We start from the raw sequence: 16,527 nt of genomic DNA, 5'->3' as shown, positions 1-16,527 counted from the left end.
TGTCAGATCTTTGAGAGATGTCCTATTTTCTGGGAATGGAGATTCATCAATGTAAAAATGGCATTTTTCTTTCTCAAAAGAAATATGCCTTAGATGTTTTAAAGAAATTCAAGATGGAGAAATGTAAAGAAGTTGATACAGCAGTTGTGGTGAATTCCAAGTTCTCTGCCTATGATGGAGCTGAAGCTGTAGATGCATCACTTTATAGGAGTTGTGTTGGAAGTTTGCTATACATTACAGCTACAAGACCTGACTTAATGTTGGCATCAAGCTTGTTGTCAAGATTCATGAACTCTCCTAGCCAAAATCACTTTGGAGCAGCTAAAAGGGTGCTAAGATACCTTAGGGGTACAACTGATTATGGTTTGTGGTTTGAAGGGAAAGATGGTGAAGATATGAAGGGATATACTGACAGTGACTGGGCTGGCAGTATAGATGATTGCAAAAGCACTTCTGGCTATGTTTTCATGTTTGGATCAGCTGCATTTTCATGGTGTATTAAGAAACAAGAAGTGGTGGCTCAATCGACAGCTGAAGCTGAGTATATTTCAGCAGCTGGAGCTTCAAATCAAGCTATTTGGCTTAGAAAGCTTATGGCAGACTTGGGACAGAAGCAAGCTGAACCTACTAACTTGTTTTGTGATAATAAATCAGCTATTGCTATTGCTGCAAATCCTGTGCAGCATGGAAGAACAAAGCATATGAGTGTGAAGTACCATGCTATTAGAGAAGTTGAGAAGAATGGAGAAATCAAGCTGGTTTATTGCAAGACAGAGGATCAACTTGCAGATATATTTACAAAGGCTTTGCTTAAAGCCAAATTTGAAATGATGAGAACAAGGCTAGGTCTTGTCAAAAAAAACCTTAAGGAGGAGTGTTAGTGTGAATAAGGTTTTTCTTTAGTTCCAAGACTCTTGAATTATGCATAAGTATTTAAGTTGGTTTGACCAGAATTAGTGTCTTTTTGTGTTCCAGAGAAGAAAACTTATTGTACCAGAAAACTTAAACTCTAGAGAGTTCTAAGATCTCTATATAAGTCTTGTTCTTGTATTCAAGATTCAAGATCAGAAATTAAGCAATAAAATCCTGAAATAAGAATTTCAGATTCTGGTTGATCTTTTTGCTGTAAGATCACCTAGGAAAGGAGTTAATTAACCAAGTTAACTCCTAGATTCATATAAGAACAATATCAATGTAAGCTACATTATTAAAAGGGTTAATAGTCCTTTAGGGGTTAAAGTATCCTTTTGGTCACGAAAGGTTAGCCAGGTTCCAACTCAGTTAACAAATGTTCAAATGTACTTTGAAAACTCAAAGTTCAAAATTGTTCTAATATGCACACTCAAACATATTTTCGACGTTTCGAACAATCAATGAATGTAAACTACAAAAGTGTGTATATTGGAACAATTTTTAACTTAGGTTTTTTAAGTTGGAACGTTTGAATAGTATGTGACTGAGTTTTAACCTGGCTAACCTTACATGACTAAAAGTTGCATTAACTCATATTATCATGTTGACTGTTCAAATTGAGGAAAAACCAGATCAAGATACAAATCAAAATTTCGAATGACTTAAAAGAAGTGACAATATTGTTCTTCAATGGGTTTGAACGAGCCCAAAAGTGAGGGGCTTTTGGGTTCTACACTGACTAATCCTAAGTTGGCCCATTATAGAATACTAAGTACTAACAAGTAACAAGTAGTAAGCTGTGGGCCTTGGGCATCCATTATAATCCAGGTCCATATGTTGTTCTTCAATTGAGAAAGAATTAACAAGTCTCTGAAATGGCCTCTCTTCAGCTTACTCTTCCTACTTCCCGATTCAGGACCGGACCAGTTCGATGTGCGGCGGAACAACAGGCGCCGCATTGAACCTGTCCATGATAATTTGTTCCTTTTCACATCTTTTCCTAAGATTATTTCATTTCGACGCGTGTTGTTCTTTGTTATGTATTCATCTATATATTGGTGGTATCTTGGTGCGAACTGCAGTTCAAGGATTCGTTGGGTCTGGATCAGCATCGGGTATGGAAACGATTTTGAACTTCGACGGAAGGACGGATAAATAATAATATGGTTGGATTTTAATGACTGTTGTACCTTATTTTCACCATTAGTTAATTTAATGCTCAGTAGACGTGAATTTATAGTTCTGTAAATGTATCTATGACAAACGTGAAGAATACTCATTAATGGAATTTTCTATTGTCATTAGGAATGGATGATAGAAAATGTTGTCGTCCTAGTGGCAACTGCTTATGGCCTTGCAGAAGAATATCAGTATTTGAAGAGTTCAATCAAGGAATTCTTCACAGGTTTGCACTTCCAAGAAAACTTTTTGTACGCTGTCCTCTTTTGTCGTTGATTTATGTACATATGATTTCAAAAAAATGAATGCTGGTGTACAATATGGGCTCAGTCTAGTATGTATTGGGTTGAAAACTTATTCTGGATTACCTGCTATCTATGTTTATGTTTGAGTTTGGATTCTTCATAGTTGCTCTTAGCTTTTGTTCCTATGAATATCATAGCCAAGGGTGCATGTTGCTACTGTGCTTATCAACTTAGTCAAATATCTTGAAGTCTATGTTGCAGTGGAGTCTGACATATTTTTATTCGACTAAACTTTTTTTTTTCCTCATAAACAGTCCAATGTCTAATGCATTCAATTATCATTTTGGATAGCATCTAGACCAATGCTTATGCTTGAGAGGTTTATTGCACCTCATGGCTTCTTTCTTTCTATCTTGAATGGATGATGATAATGTGTTTTCTGAACCAGGGAAGGAGTTGGATACACTTTCTGTGGAAGCAGGATTTTCCGATGCCAAATATTATGCTACAATGGAGGGCTCATGGGTAACTTAGTAGCCAGATCTTAGATCGTACTCATGATTGGCCCTGGCAACCTCTGCTAGTCTGGAGGAAGGCGAACTGCAAGGTTTTATTTTCTTATTTCTATTGAGAAACTAAACAATGAAGTTTTTATGCAGTGGAAGGCATCAATAAATCAATTTTAATCCTCTTTCCCTTGTTGCTGGATGTTCATGACCTCATTGTAGTTCTTATTCCTTTATCATTTTTCACTACTTTCACGTGAAATGACACATAGGAATAAGTTTAAAATATATCAGTCCTTTAAGATTATAGAGTTGTGCACTCGTATACTATAATGATTAGGTTAGAAAATTTAGCATAAGTATCCCCACTACCATATGTACAATGACATTAGATGCAAGTCTGCATTGTATAACTAGCATACAATGACTACACGGAAGGATTTGAACTAAACAGCAGATGGCACACCAGTTGCACCGCTGGATGAGGCCACATTCTGGTCTGAGATCCTCAATGCTTCTACTTATCTACAACCTTTATGCATTTCAAATGCAGAACTTGTTTTTTTCCCTCTCCTCTGGATATCATCTAGGATAGAACGAACTGTTGGACATGCTAGCAGTTGTTGCAGAGCTACCTGTATTGAAGGGGTCTGATGGGTCTTCACATATGTCATTAAGGTCCAAGGATCGTTCACTCATAAAAGGGGGACTAGTGGGTGCAGGAAGTATTTCTTCTGTTATAAGCATCTGTAGTGCCTTTGACATTGTTAGTCGCAGCAATGGATTTTCTTGGGTGCATAAAAGTGCTATATGCACAACTCTCAGGATCTGAATCTTTACATTGCCATCATGGTAATTTTGAAGCTTTAGATTGGGATCATACAGTTCCTCCACAGTCCCTGCTTGAAAATGCTTCCATACCTATCTTTGCAAAAAAATTATTAAAAAGAGAGGATTAAGTCTTGTTTATTTTGATAATTGATCTTTCTTTCAATAGTTTACTGGGCGGAAGAGAATTACTGAGAAAGGCTAAGGTAATGAAGCTTACTTCTGTTATAAGAGTACTTTCCGTGTCTTCTGAGAAGTTGCTCCTGTTGTTCTGCCTTCCAGTAACCATTTCCAACAAAAGCACACCAAAACTATATACATCTGCCTTCTCTGTTAGCTTACCATGGGTTACATATTCGGGAGCCATGTATCCTCTGCAGAATCATTAAGGTAAACTTACGATTGTGAACAGCTTTTACTAAACTTTTTTCAATAAGCCGCTGATGATTGAACTTAGTGACTATGTTTACTATACTCTTTGCATTTAACTGTGTCATGAGGTTATTGAGCAGAAATGTGATCACTTTTTCAGATAAACCAAAGAGAAAGTAGATGCTTACAGTGTTCCAGCAATGGCTGTGCTAATATGACTTTTATCTTCCTGGAAAGTCCTGGCCAATCCAAAATCGGCAATTTTAGCGTGGAGCCTCGAGTCCAGCAATATATTGCTAGCTTTGATATCTCTATGAATGATCCTGATCTTGGAGTTTTCATGAAGGTAAACTAGACCTTCGGCAGTCCCAATAATAATCTTATATCGTTTCCCCCAATCAAGTTCTTTACCTTTTAATGAATCTGTCATGTTTAAATAGCACGAAAATAAAACCAAATTAGCATGTGCAAATTGAATCTTTTTAGCTTAAGTATTTAGTTGAACTCACAAAGTTTGAAATTTACCAAAGATGAAATTGTCGAGGCTCTTGTTAGGGAGAAACTCATAGACAAGAAGACTTTCAGGTCCAGAACAACTACACCCCAATAACTTAACCAAATTTTTGTGTTCTACACCACTTATAATGTTGACTTCATTGTAGAACTCTGATGCTCTCTGTCTGTTATTGAGAAAGAGTCGTTTCACAGCAATCTCTCTTCCATCAGGCAGAAGACCCTGCAATGGAGGGAGGAAACTAAGAACTCCAGAAAATCTATAGTTTGTCATTAATGTTGTCCTAATTGATAAACAAATAGCAGCATGCAGAAAAGGAAGAAGACAAAACAACCTTATAAACTGTTCCAAATCCTCCTTGCCCAAGCTTATTGACATTGTCAAAATATCCTGTAGCCTTCTCCAATGTAGAGTACTTGAAATCCAATTTCTTGTTGTGAAGGGTTTTGACCAACTTTCTAGCATCATAACCTGGAATGCCCCATTTTACGGTTAATTTAAAACTAGGAAAATTCAAAGTTTGTTGTTTTGTTTACGACAAAACCCATTAGGAGCTATTGTTGTCTTGTGACTTTAGTAGTAATCAGAAGCAATGAATGAGTGTATGACCAAGTTCATTTACCTCTTCTTTTCTTCTGAATGTATCTTCGCTTGCGTATATAGACTCCTACAATCACTCCGACCACCAACAACAGCAGGGAAACGCTTACTGAAACCGCTATTATTATTATCTTCACTGCAAAACTCAACAGAAATCCATAATAAGGCAGTAGCTTGAATGTTTTTAAATGAAACAGAGTTAGTATGCTCCATTAGAAGAACTGCTTCGGCTCGGATGAATCAACATATATGATGGAATTACCTTTTGATCTTTTGCTTGCAGGTATGCTGTTGAAGAAATCTCTATTTGAGTACCTCATGAAGCACCCAGCGTTTAGCACTCGCCCCTCAGACCATGGCAAGCACCCTCCTATACCTGCAGTTGCATTCTCCAAGCAAGCTTTGCAAGAACTATCGTTCAATGTCTTCCAGCACTCCGCCAACACATAGGCATAGTCATTGCCGGCAGCTGCCAAATCAACGCGTGCATAGCCTCCATTATTGGGAGCATCTGCCTCTGCTCGCATAACAGCCTGCCTTGCCGAGGCTTCAAAATTTGAACCCATCCTTGTTGTATTGTCACATACAACCGCATCATCAGACGTCTGGTACTCCTGAAAGAAGCTATAATTGTCTGATCTCAGGTAGCAGCCGTCAAGGTAAACGCGACCAGTCGTGAAAGGGTAGCATTGGGAAGACAGTGATCTTGCCTGGGCAAAGCAGGATATGCAATCAGCCGTATTGAGATCTCCATAGCATTGTATAAAGCCATAGTGGCCGTTTGGTGCATCCTGTGCATTTGTAGTTACTACTGCAAAATTTGAATTGCGTATTTGTTGATTGAGACTTTCCATTGAAATCACATAATTTGGAACAAAGATTGATGAATTTTGCTCAAGTAGATCTCCACATATGATTTTGACTGTCTCCGTTCTTGCATCTCCCCAAACTCTTTCTGCTAGTAGCAGACATACAACCAGAATGAAGAACGCATATAATGGAGCTCGAATCCTTGAATTTCTACTCCTCATGATTCATCAAGTTTAATGTTTCTGCTCAATCTTGGCCAACCTTTATCCTCAAGATGTCTGTTGAACTGGGAGTTTTGTTATGTTACAATTTCCATGATTGTGATCATGAACATTGGAAGATGGCAAAGTCGAAAACTAAAAGACTGAGCTTTGATTTTGATTCTATTGGTAGTGATGAGCAGCTCTTTAAAGGGATTGATTATTGGAATTTGAGAACATATGGGCAAACAAGATCTTTGTCAGAAAGTGGGTTCAACCAGATTAGGAGGAAAAGAAATGAGAAAGAAGGAGATTCAATAGTCTTTATCCCCCATATTCCAAAAAGGAGTGGAAGACCAGGAAGACAGAGAGACAGAAATCGTTCTCAAATAATTAGTAATTAAATGAGCAATTGGGAATAGCCCACAGAGATTGTAGAAGTCTTTCTCAAATAATTAGTAAATAAACGTCACAATGTTGAATTTGAAGGCAGCTGCATACTTTTTTCTCCTTTGGTGCACACCGCATTACTTTTCCTAAGAATTTGGTGTTGAATGCAAGCATGATTATCACATTTCTCGAATCAGAAAGTGCTGTTAATTGTCAAAATGTTATGTTCAACGTCAAGCACTTATCTCATCAAGAATTTGGTCTCACCATTATCGCATTAAGACTCAAGACTTTAAGAGAGATAATTTTTCAGTCTCAATTGTCGGCTGACCAATTGAGGTGGGCTCTTTTTAGGAAAAAAAATAATAATAGTCCCTATACCTTCTCATTTTTTTAATATAAATTTATAAAAATAATAAATAAAAAGCGTGTAAAATTCTGACCGTCGGATCATGTATTGAAATATTATATTTTTTTAAAAAAGATAACACATTTTTTTTAATTATTAGATTCAAAATCATTGATATTTATTATTTTATTACTTAAATATATTTAATAATATTTGAAAATACTAATTCAGTAGGCCTACATCTTACTCTAGATATAATCACTTATTAACGTCTGTTTTTAGTTTAATTATGATACATGTCATTTTATTAGAAAAGGTAATAAAAATTAATAACAAAAAATAAATAATTCAAGTAAATGTTACTTTCGTCTAAAGATGATAATTAATTATTACTAAAAATTCAATTATAACTCTATCTATTAATAATAATAAAGAAAAAGAATACTAATTCTATTAGAACTCTGTTATTATAAATCAAATTCTAGATTAATTCACTATTTAAATACTTTATTTGGTCAGATTTTATTAGCTTAGTTGTAGACTTTTTTTTTTGAATATACTATAAGAATAATTATAATATTTATTAATTATTATTTAAATTAAATGTTAAAATTATTATGCCATCCATCTGACGCATTGCGGACTCTTACTCGTGCGGATTTGGTCTTCATCAATGGGCAGCAGACATGGGTCCAAGCCCAACCCAAGAAGAAAAAATGTTGCCAAAGCAAAATTCTATTTCCAATCGTCAGAGCAAAACAACGTTTTTTTCCAGTCCCCTATGAATTCAAAACAACGATTTAGTTTTCGAAAATGACATTTTTCCCGGGCTCGCAGCAACATGTATATACCAGATATAAAGAATATGTGATGGGCTCTACATGTCCTTTAAATCTGGTCCACACATCTCAACAACTGGGATCACTGGGACGAATAGCAGAATTATTTAGTCCTATTTTGTCTAAATTCTTTAAATCTGGTCCACACATCTCAGCAACTGGGATCACTGGGACAAATAGCAGAATTGTTTAGTCTTATTTTGTCTAACTTGTAAGGATAGTGCTCAATTTTACATTTCAACATAATCACATCAATCTTATCTTAATTACTGTTTAATTATATATCAGTAACTTGGGGAGAAATAGAATAGATAATATTATTCATTTGGGAACTGAACTAAAATTTACCATGTGTAGCATAGGAACTGAATCTTGAGAGAAGGAATTGTTCTTCTTTCCACAAATAACTTCAATAAGAAGAACACCAAATAAACATCGGAATTGACAGACGCAAGCCACTTCCTCACCGTCTGATAGGGTTGGAATGGTAGCATTGCAGCAAGTCTAATCAAAGTGAAGTTGCCACGATGTTGCTAACCCTTCCTTTCTGATTTCGCGAACAGTCCCGCGCTAATCAAGAAAACAGTTGAATGTGCTGTGAAAAAAATGTGAAGCATGAAATGATAATCATAAAAGCAGTACCCATCACGAATGAATTTATTACAGTGTTCTAGCAATGGTTATGCTGATTTGTGTCTTATCGTCTGGAAATAGTCTAACAAGTCTAAAATCTGCAATCTTTGAAGTAAGTTTGTCATCAAGCAAAACATTGCTTAGTTTTACGTCTCTATGTGTGATTCTAAAGTTGGATTCCTCGTGTAGAAAGGCCCAACCCTCAGCTGTACTCCCAACTTAGTGGTGGAACATTCTTTCGAACTGAAATTAATATATTTATTAGTTGAAGAGATGATCAACAAAATGCATAAACTCTATTAAGGATTGAGACGATAATGAACATACCAAAGAGGTAATCGTAAAGACTTTGATTAGGCACATATTCATAAACAAGAATGCTCTCAGGTCCAGCAAGTGCTAATTCTCAGCGGAGAAAATGATCTTGAAAGCATAACTCACTTTGTAAACTGCACCAGATCCTCCATGTCCGAGCTTATTAGATTGGTGGAAATAATTTGTCACCTTCTCAAGCATTTCGTATGAGAAATTGAGCTTGGACTTGTTCACAGTTGCCAATAGAGCACCCAGTTCCTTCCTTTCTGAGGAAAATACCAAATCATATAGTATATAACATTAGCTTTCATACTCACTAACGACAGAAAAATTAAGACTTCTAATATATACCTCTCCTCTTCTTCACAACTTTGATCTTCACTAAGAAAATGGTCACTGCAACAATCAACACAAAGGCCACAACAGAAGATGTGACAGCCAGAATCATAGCTAACTTGCTACGCCCTGATAAACAAAAATACAAATCTCCATCAATAAACACCCCAAGCAATAGTCAAGCATATAGAGGAATAAATTGTCATCACAAACCACTGCCTTAAGATTCTGGCATTCTGCTTCCATCATATCATTATCGTGGAAATCTTTTTTACATAAGTGTGTTTTATCGAACATCTAATCTTCAATTAATCATGACAATTACCAGAACAACAACATAGCAAAATGCTAAACAGAAGATGAAGATCAGAAATCAAGAAGACCCAACAACAACAAATGCTAAATAGAAGATGAACATTAGAAATCAAGAAGACCCAACTCACCTCTAGGTCCTCCTGTTGCGAAACTTCCCGAATTGTTATAGAACTTGTGTGTGGAATACCTTTTCTACCTCCTCGGGTGGCTTGTTGAAAAGGGCGGCAACGCAGGATCCGGGTCTTCCACTGGGCGAAGCAGAGATTACAATATATTTGGTCGTGGTCTTTCATGCACTCATGGAATGCATAAACTGTTGAATTCCCTGTTCCGTTCACAACAACCCCATATTTTTATCGCGCAATCAGTTGTGTCAATGTGTCCAGCATAGCCGAGAAATTTGATGTGAAGGTTTGTCATTCCGGTGTTGGGGCCATCCTGTTTGTGCATATCAGAGCAGCCTCTATACCTCTCGGTTCACATACACAAAATCTAATGTAAAAGCACGAATTGATGAAGAACATAAAATTTGAGAGAACACGAAAGCAGACAGTGAAACGTATTAGATAAAAATTAGAGAATTTAGGGAGGCTTAATTGGGTTTTTGAGCATGATTGCGGATCAAAATCAAGAGCCTAAAAACCCACGAGACTTGGTGTTTTTTTTATTTAAGAAAGGAGTCAAGAATTGATCGTAAACAGAGTGGAGAAGGACAAAGAGAGAGTATTTTGATAACTATCAATGGTTCTATCTCTACATGAATGGGATGAAATTATCTCACTATGTAGATAGATTGATTATTGATTGACCGATAATAGATCGATAGTCGATAAAACCAACCCATGATAAACCCACTGTGTCATATCGATTTTCTTGGCTAGAATACTCCAAATAGTCTAGTGTCTCGATATACTTGAGGTATCAGGGGTAAATCAACAATACGCAGATTTTTCGTTACTTACTAAATCAAGCCTCATGCCCAATACTTGCTGCGTCCACCGGCCTTAATTTTCCAAGTCCAAACCCAATCCACTCCTATAAATCAAACGTCAGGCCCAATGGCTTCTATTGTTTTGCAGCTCAGGCCATGTCTTGTTTGATAAATAGGGGTGTCCACCGGGTATATAAACCCAGACCGACTTGGTGATCCAAACTGACCCAAAGCTTGTCGGGTGAGCTCGAAACCCTTTTTATCGATCCAGGCCAAGCCCAACCCAATAACTCTATAATAGGGTCGGGTCGTAGATGACTATTTTTATAATTTTTTGTTTATCAAGTGACCGATAACTCAATTAAAAAATATATATTAATATTTAATATTAAAGATATAAGATATAAGTGAACTTATATGTGCTTTTAAAGTGTTTTCTTGAACTCATCCTTATTTGTTTCCGATGTGGGACACAACTTACATATATACATGATTGTTGAGTTGTCAAATAGACAAATTGTCAAATACTAAAAACTAGTCCATAAAGGCCCAATGTAATAAGCAACAAACCTAGAAGTCTAGAACATGGTGCCCACCATCTTAGAAACAAATCAACAATAGTAGTGCAAATTCAGACGGCATAAAGAGATGAAGTCACGGAGATGTCGAGGGTGGGCACCATATTTACTACTGCAATGTCATAAATCTCGACCAGTTATTGTATTTTAAATCAGTAATGTCTAGGCGACCCTAAACCCTAATGTCTCAGACGACATAGAGATACGGAGATGTCGAGATTTAGATGCTCGGCGACCATGAGAAAGAAAGGGACTTGCAAATCAGAAGGAGGGAGGAGAGATGAAAAGCTTGGGAGAATTGGCTGGGCCTCTTAAGGGTACCGGATAACTTGGAAAACCTGGAACCGATAACCCGGTATCTTTTAATAGGGTTATCGGAGGGGTCACTCCTTCAAAAAAAAATCGGGTCAGATCAAACCGGTCCGATAACCCGAAACCAAATCTGATGGACACTCCTAATTGTAGGTTTTGTAAGATAGACCAACTTAGGCATGGTCCAAAATGATCGTATTATCCGTGCATGGCCATCACCAACCCACCGCAGCCCCAGCCCCAGCCCGAAGGCCGCCTTAGGCTTTGTTTCATAGGGTTATGCATGCCCATCAACTAAAATAGTCTGAATTCTACACAAAGACAAAGTCATGGGCTAAAACTGGCACCGACCACTCTTACAAATGGACCCACCGTGGACAGAGACAAAGTGGCTTGACATTCCTTTTGCCACCCATTACAGTCCATAGCTATTAAAGTCTCTTTCTTTTAATTACCACCACTTCATTCATAAGTTCAGAGTCTTTCTTTAACTCTTTTTTTTTTTTCCCTTTTGTATTTCTACTTCTGAGACTCTCTTGCACGTGTAAACCACTTAACTAATTTCCCCATGCCATGGGGTCCTCATCATCTATATATCTAGAGTATAACTAGAAAAACTGCCAAAACCCTAAAAACTGTCTGTAATATTGAATTAATTATATGTTGTTGTGGGGGTATATTAATTTTGTCCCCTAACTGCAAAAGTGAAGTACATGAGTGGCCAGCTCCCATTTATCTTCAACTTGCTAGAAAACTAGGTCCTAGGACCACCAACCCTTCCATCTCTCTTTAACTTCGGCAATATCACAAAAGTATTATTGAAAGTGGAAACAATAATCTTTATACCATAATATATATACTGTTGGTCGGTTCAAAAAGAAGGGATTAGTTATATATAGATATAGATATAGATATACAGTGGGCGAAACAATCATGATTTGGCGCATGGAGCATTGAAAAGGTTACAGGTAATTTATCTGTAATGATAACCTAATTATATCCATTAAAAGAGCAAGAAGGACAACTCAACTAATTATCAAATTCCTATCAAAAAAAAAACCTCATTATCAAATTATTATATATATAACATAGGAGGAATATCCATCACTAACCAGCTGGTTAGATTAGGATGTTACTTGTAGGTTAATTAGATAATTTAGATTATATCCAAAACCTCTTTAATTTTCTTTTAATATATGTAACTTTTCATCAACTAACTTGGGCCACTAAACTGAAAAATAATGGATGCTCGCGAGGATGCAAAATTAATTAAACTAATGACACATATATGCATGGATAAACAATTCCAACTTGTGGTTCTACATAAAAATTAACCAGTGGTTATCATTGCTTGTAAAGTATTTAATTAATTATCATCTGCTTTCTGAGTAGATTCTTGTAAGCATGCACTATTACTCTCGATTCTTGAAGATGGAAATTTTAGGTCCAGACTTATATATATATATATATATTAGTAATTGAGAATGATATCATACAAGTTTGTCATTTGGGCATTCAACATGGGCCAAACTCATGCCATTAAGCCTGCGCGCATAAATTTTTTTCACCTGACAACCGAGTAAGTTTGACCCAAAACCTAGCTCGTGACCATAAGAGTATTGCTCTTAGTGAAAATATAACTCAGGACCTCCCAAGTCCAAATGCTTTGGCCCCAGAGATTTACCAACAATGTTATCACCTAAGTGGTTCTAGACTATATATATATTGGTAATCGACGAACCACCCAGCCCAATATACCCTTTGGACAATTGAGTTGGTGTAAATCTCGGACTGTCAAAAAAGTTGCACCACTCTGGCGACAGGTAAGACTGGGCCAAAGCCCATGTGGGTGGAGACCCGGAGCAGAACAAGTTCACGGAACTAGAATTGCACAAAGAAATATCTCAGCTAATTGGTTCGGACTCTCGAATGTAGTTGGTAATAAAAGTTGGGTTGGCACACGGGTTAATATAGTCATTTCATCTTCCGAATTTCCTGCCCAAAGAGACTCTTGTATTGTTTTAATCTGAGTAGCAAGCCCTAGCCTCATGATAATTAAGACTACAAAATAGATGATCAATAGTAAATAATTGAGTGAATTAATGCAGTGCGTATGTATATATAAATATAAGTAGGCTGTTCAGATTCCTTTGCTTCTGTATTATCTACAACTCCCCCCTTTTCAAGCAGAGTCCAAGTCTTTGGCCTTAACAATGAAGCCTTTTATTCTTCTTGCTGTTGCTGTTTTAGTAGTCTTCACTACATTTTCCGTTGTCTCAGTCGAAGCAAGGAAGCATCACAACAAAAATAAGAGCAAACCTCATCACGACAACCATCAAAAGAAGCGGAGTGGCAATGGCAACAACAACAACAACAATAATAACAATAATGCTCCTCCTGATCATGACTCATTTGTTAACCCCAGCCCTGCACCAACACAATCCACCGTTTTCAATGTTTTGTCATTTGGAGCTAAGGGTGATGGAGTCTCTGATGATTCACAAGTAAGAAAAAAAGAAAAACTTGACTAATTAATTTTCTTCTTTATTATGTTTTTTCCTTTAATTATATGTGTTTTGAGTTTGACATAATTAAGTTTTATTGAACAGGCAGTTGTGGCGGCATGGAAAGCTGCGTGCAATGTGAGTGGGGCGACACTGCAAATTCCGGCAAAGTTGAAGTTTCTGATGAACCCCATAACTCTTCAAGGTCCATGCATGCCTCAACTACTTTTTCAGGTTTGCTTTCTCTTCTTTACTAGCTCACCAACAGATATATTTTATCCCAAATAAAGAAACTTAAAAAAAAAATTGAAAGTCATTAGGAGTGAGCATACCAGCGCTAATGCATTGGATCGGGTTAATTATAATTTTCCAACTAATTAATGTTTATTGTATTATGTATGGTTCATACTCAGCTGATGTTAACTGAGTTCCAATTAAACAGGTGGATGGAACAATTTTAGGTCCTCCAAGAGTAGGTTCATGGCCCAAAACAAGTTTGTTTCAATGGTTAAATTTCAAATGGGTTCATGATTTCACAATCCAAGGTTCTGGAATTGTTGATGGTCAAGGCTTTGATTGGTGGACTACTACTCCCTCCCAAGTTTACTCTATTGATGATCAGGTACTTATTCTCTCTTTCAAACATTTTGTTTTTTGGTTTCTGAAAAATGTGAATGTAATCTTTGTAACCTTTTTTTTCTTTCTAAAATGTATTTTTTGCAGAAGAAAAGCAAGCATATTGTTCCATATATGAAACCTACTGTAAGATTAGTTTATTAATAATTTTTCATTAGTTCTTATTTATTATACATTCACTGATTAACTACATGTATTGCAGGCTTTGAGATTCTATGGCAGCAGTAATGTCACAGTCCGTGACATAACAATCATAAACAGTCCTCAATGCCACCTAAAATTTGACAGCTCTAGTGGAGTCAAAGTCGAGAATGTCACCATTTCTTCTCCAGATAATAGCCCAAACACTGATGGAATTCACCTGCAAAACACTCGGGATGTAGAAATCCACCACTCTAATATTGGTTGTGGTGAGAACATACATACATATATATATATATATATATATTGAAGCAATACACTTAAATATTATTTTTATGAGAATATATAGTTTTATAGAAATTAAATCTTAATTTATAATAACAGGAGATGACTGTGTATCCATACAAACTGGTTGCTCTAACATCCACATTCATCACATAAATTGTGGGCCTGGACATGGTATAAGGTATTAATAATCAACATTTTACTATAAAATTTAGGGCTTTTTGTTAAAGAAAACACACAAAATATTTATGGTTATGATTTGATCATGACTTGCAGTTTAGGAGGACTAGGAAAAGACAATACTGTCGCGTGTGTATCAGACATCTTAGTGGAGGAAGTCTCACTGCAGAACACATTAGCTGGAGTTAGAATAAAAACATGGCAGGTACCAAATTATTAATTTAGATTGAAAATTAAAGAAAGAAGAGTTGAATAAATCATTCTTATAATTTTTAATCTATTTATGTTTAATGACAGGGAGGACATGGATCAGTGAAGAATGTGACATTTGCAAACATTGAAGTATCGGAGGTTAAGGTTCCTATAATAATCGACCAGTACTATTGTGACAAGAAACTGTGCAAGAACCAGACAGGGGCAGTGGCAGTATCTGGTGTTAAATATGACCAAATAATTGGAACATATTCAGTGCAACCAATTCATCTGGCATGTAGCAGTGAGGTGCCATGCACAGACGTTGATCTCATGAATATTCAGTTGAAGCCAGCTTCTTTAGGTTTAGGACAGTCGCGAGGTTTTCCTCAACAGGCTTTGTGTTGGAACTCTTATGGGAAGTCACAGGCACCATTGGTTCCTTCAAGCATTGACTATTGCTTGAGAAGGGATGGTCATGGTGGTTCAGTCTCAAGAGTAATTGAAAAGTCACATGAGAGGATGATCTGTTTGTGATCACGACTGTGTGTATATTTCTTCTTCTTTTTCTTTTTCTTTTTAGGTCATGCTTTCCCTTCTGACACACTTTATCGCTTATGAAGGTGATGTAGTAATTAATTAAGTAATTAAGTATTATTAACTGTGTTTGATTGAGTGAGAACTGAGAACCCACATTTCATTGGTTTCATTGTATTTATATTTGCACAGTGTAAAGTGGCAGTATATTTTATATAGTTATCTATATACATGCACTTGGGATCTCGAGAGACATGGAGAGTTGAGAAGAACAAAAGCAGCTAGAAGTAGGAGAGTGGGAGAGTGAGGACTCGTAGGTAGTGGGAAGCGCAACCTTACATACCCTGGCAGAAAAAGTAAAAGGAGAAAAGGAATGGGAAGTTGTAAATATAATAAATACTAACCATATAACGCACGTACGATCAAACCTTAACAATAGGAGAGCTAGGGCAGTCCTTAACTCCTTACTTCTTTAGGAGTGAGTGGGGTGTCAAGTGTAGATGTAATGGTTGTCGTGGGAGTTGGTTTGGGGAGAGCGTGCACCGCCCAACGCAGCCTTCATGTGAATCTCACTCAGTCACTTGAAACAATGGCACGCATGGTCTCCATATATATATATATATATATATTTGTGAAAAAGAAAAGAAAACATAAATCTGAAGAGCCGTGTCAGCTTTACCTAAACTATATACACTGGCACTGTCCTTCAAAATGTTCATTGTTGCATGCAACTAAGAATCAACCAGTTGAGGGACTCAACAGCAGACGCGCTTTACCAAAATTAGTTTTACCACTTTCTTTCAACAGCAACAACCAAGACTTTGGCTTCCAAGCAAAAGCTTAAGTAGCCTTCATCATTAGACATTACCAAGTTTCCAGTGTCACAGG

At 36.7% G+C, this 16,527-nt stretch overlaps 2 protein-coding genes and 2 long non-coding RNA genes across 5 annotated transcripts; 2 read left to right on the top strand and 2 right to left on the bottom strand.

Moving 5' to 3' along the window:
* Window positions 1-1,760: 1,760 nt before the first annotated feature.
* Window positions 1,761-2,941, top strand: LOC120000772. The gene is made up of 3 exons (XR_005468652.1): window positions 1,761-2,078; window positions 2,218-2,317; window positions 2,785-2,941. It is a non-coding gene; the product is annotated as an uncharacterized LOC120000772 (long non-coding RNA).
* Window positions 2,942-3,104: 163 nt separating this feature from the next.
* On the bottom strand, window positions 3,105-6,558 carry LOC120000769 (cysteine-rich receptor-like protein kinase 2). 2 transcript variants are annotated; one of them, XM_038848885.1, is made up of 7 exons: window positions 5,419-6,553; window positions 5,179-5,292; window positions 4,891-5,027; window positions 4,568-4,778; window positions 4,231-4,465; window positions 3,891-4,044; window positions 3,105-3,763 (listed from the first exon to the last, which is right to left on the bottom strand). In XM_038848885.1, exons 1-7 carry the CDS (start codon window positions 6,185-6,187, stop codon window positions 3,425-3,427), a joined length of 1,959 nt encoding a protein of 652 aa, XP_038704813.1. In that variant the 5' UTR covers window positions 6,188-6,553; the 3' UTR covers window positions 3,105-3,424. The 2 variants fall into 2 exon arrangements, with proteins under 2 accessions (XP_038704813.1, XP_038704814.1); XM_038848886.1 differs by having other exon boundaries at window positions 3,582-3,767; window positions 5,419-6,558.
* A 1,484-nt stretch (window positions 6,559-8,042) lies between these two features.
* LOC120000773 lies at window positions 8,043-10,090 on the bottom strand. The gene is made up of 4 exons (XR_005468653.1): window positions 9,472-10,090; window positions 9,044-9,157; window positions 8,705-8,958; window positions 8,043-8,339 (listed from the first exon to the last, which is right to left on the bottom strand). It is a non-coding gene; the product is annotated as an uncharacterized LOC120000773 (long non-coding RNA).
* Window positions 10,091-13,377: 3,287 nt separating this feature from the next.
* LOC120000633 (polygalacturonase At1g48100) lies at window positions 13,378-16,224 on the top strand. The gene is made up of 10 exons (XM_038848758.1): window positions 13,378-13,668; window positions 13,774-13,902; window positions 14,111-14,290; window positions 14,392-14,430; window positions 14,507-14,714; window positions 14,830-14,911; window positions 15,007-15,115; window positions 15,208-15,600; window positions 15,686-15,725; window positions 16,079-16,224. Exons 1-10 carry the CDS (start codon window positions 13,378-13,380, stop codon window positions 16,222-16,224), a joined length of 1,617 nt encoding a protein of 538 aa, XP_038704686.1.
* Window positions 16,225-16,527: the final 303 nt, after the last annotated feature.

This window comes from Tripterygium wilfordii, chromosome 6 (genome assembly GCF_013401445.1).
Source record: "Tripterygium wilfordii isolate XIE 37 chromosome 6, ASM1340144v1, whole genome shotgun sequence".
NCBI classification, from domain to species: domain Eukaryota; kingdom Viridiplantae; phylum Streptophyta; class Magnoliopsida; order Celastrales; family Celastraceae; genus Tripterygium; species Tripterygium wilfordii.
Note: the sequence above shows the minus strand (reverse complement) of the source record. Positions and strands in the feature narration are given on the sequence as shown.

What these genes read in the sequence shown, in the direction of transcription:
- LOC120000769 (XM_038848885.1), bottom strand. Translation starts at nt 6,187, where the DNA reads ATGAGGAGTAGAAATTCAAGGATTCGAGCTCCATTATATGCGTTCTTC. An exon ending in TGCAAGCAAAAGATCAAAAG is followed by an intron (nt 5,293 to 5,418) that starts GTAATTCCATCA and finishes TGAGTTTTGCAG; the next exon opens with TGAAGATAATAATAATAGCG. An exon ending in AAAGTACTCTTATAACAGAA is followed by an intron (nt 3,764 to 3,890) that starts GTAAGCTTCATT and finishes TTGCAAAGATAG; the next exon opens with GTATGGAAGCATTTTCAAGC.
- LOC120000633 (XM_038848758.1), top strand. Translation starts at nt 13,378, where the DNA reads ATGAAGCCTTTTATTCTTCTTGCTGTTGCTGTTTTAGTAGTCTTCACT. An exon ending in CCACTCTAATATTGGTTGTG is followed by an intron (nt 14,715 to 14,829) that starts GTGAGAACATAC and finishes TTATAATAACAG; the next exon opens with GAGATGACTGTGTATCCATA. An exon ending in ACACTTTATCGCTTATGAAG is followed by an intron (nt 15,726 to 16,078) that starts GTGATGTAGTAA and finishes CCTTAACAATAG; the next exon opens with GAGAGCTAGGGCAGTCCTTA.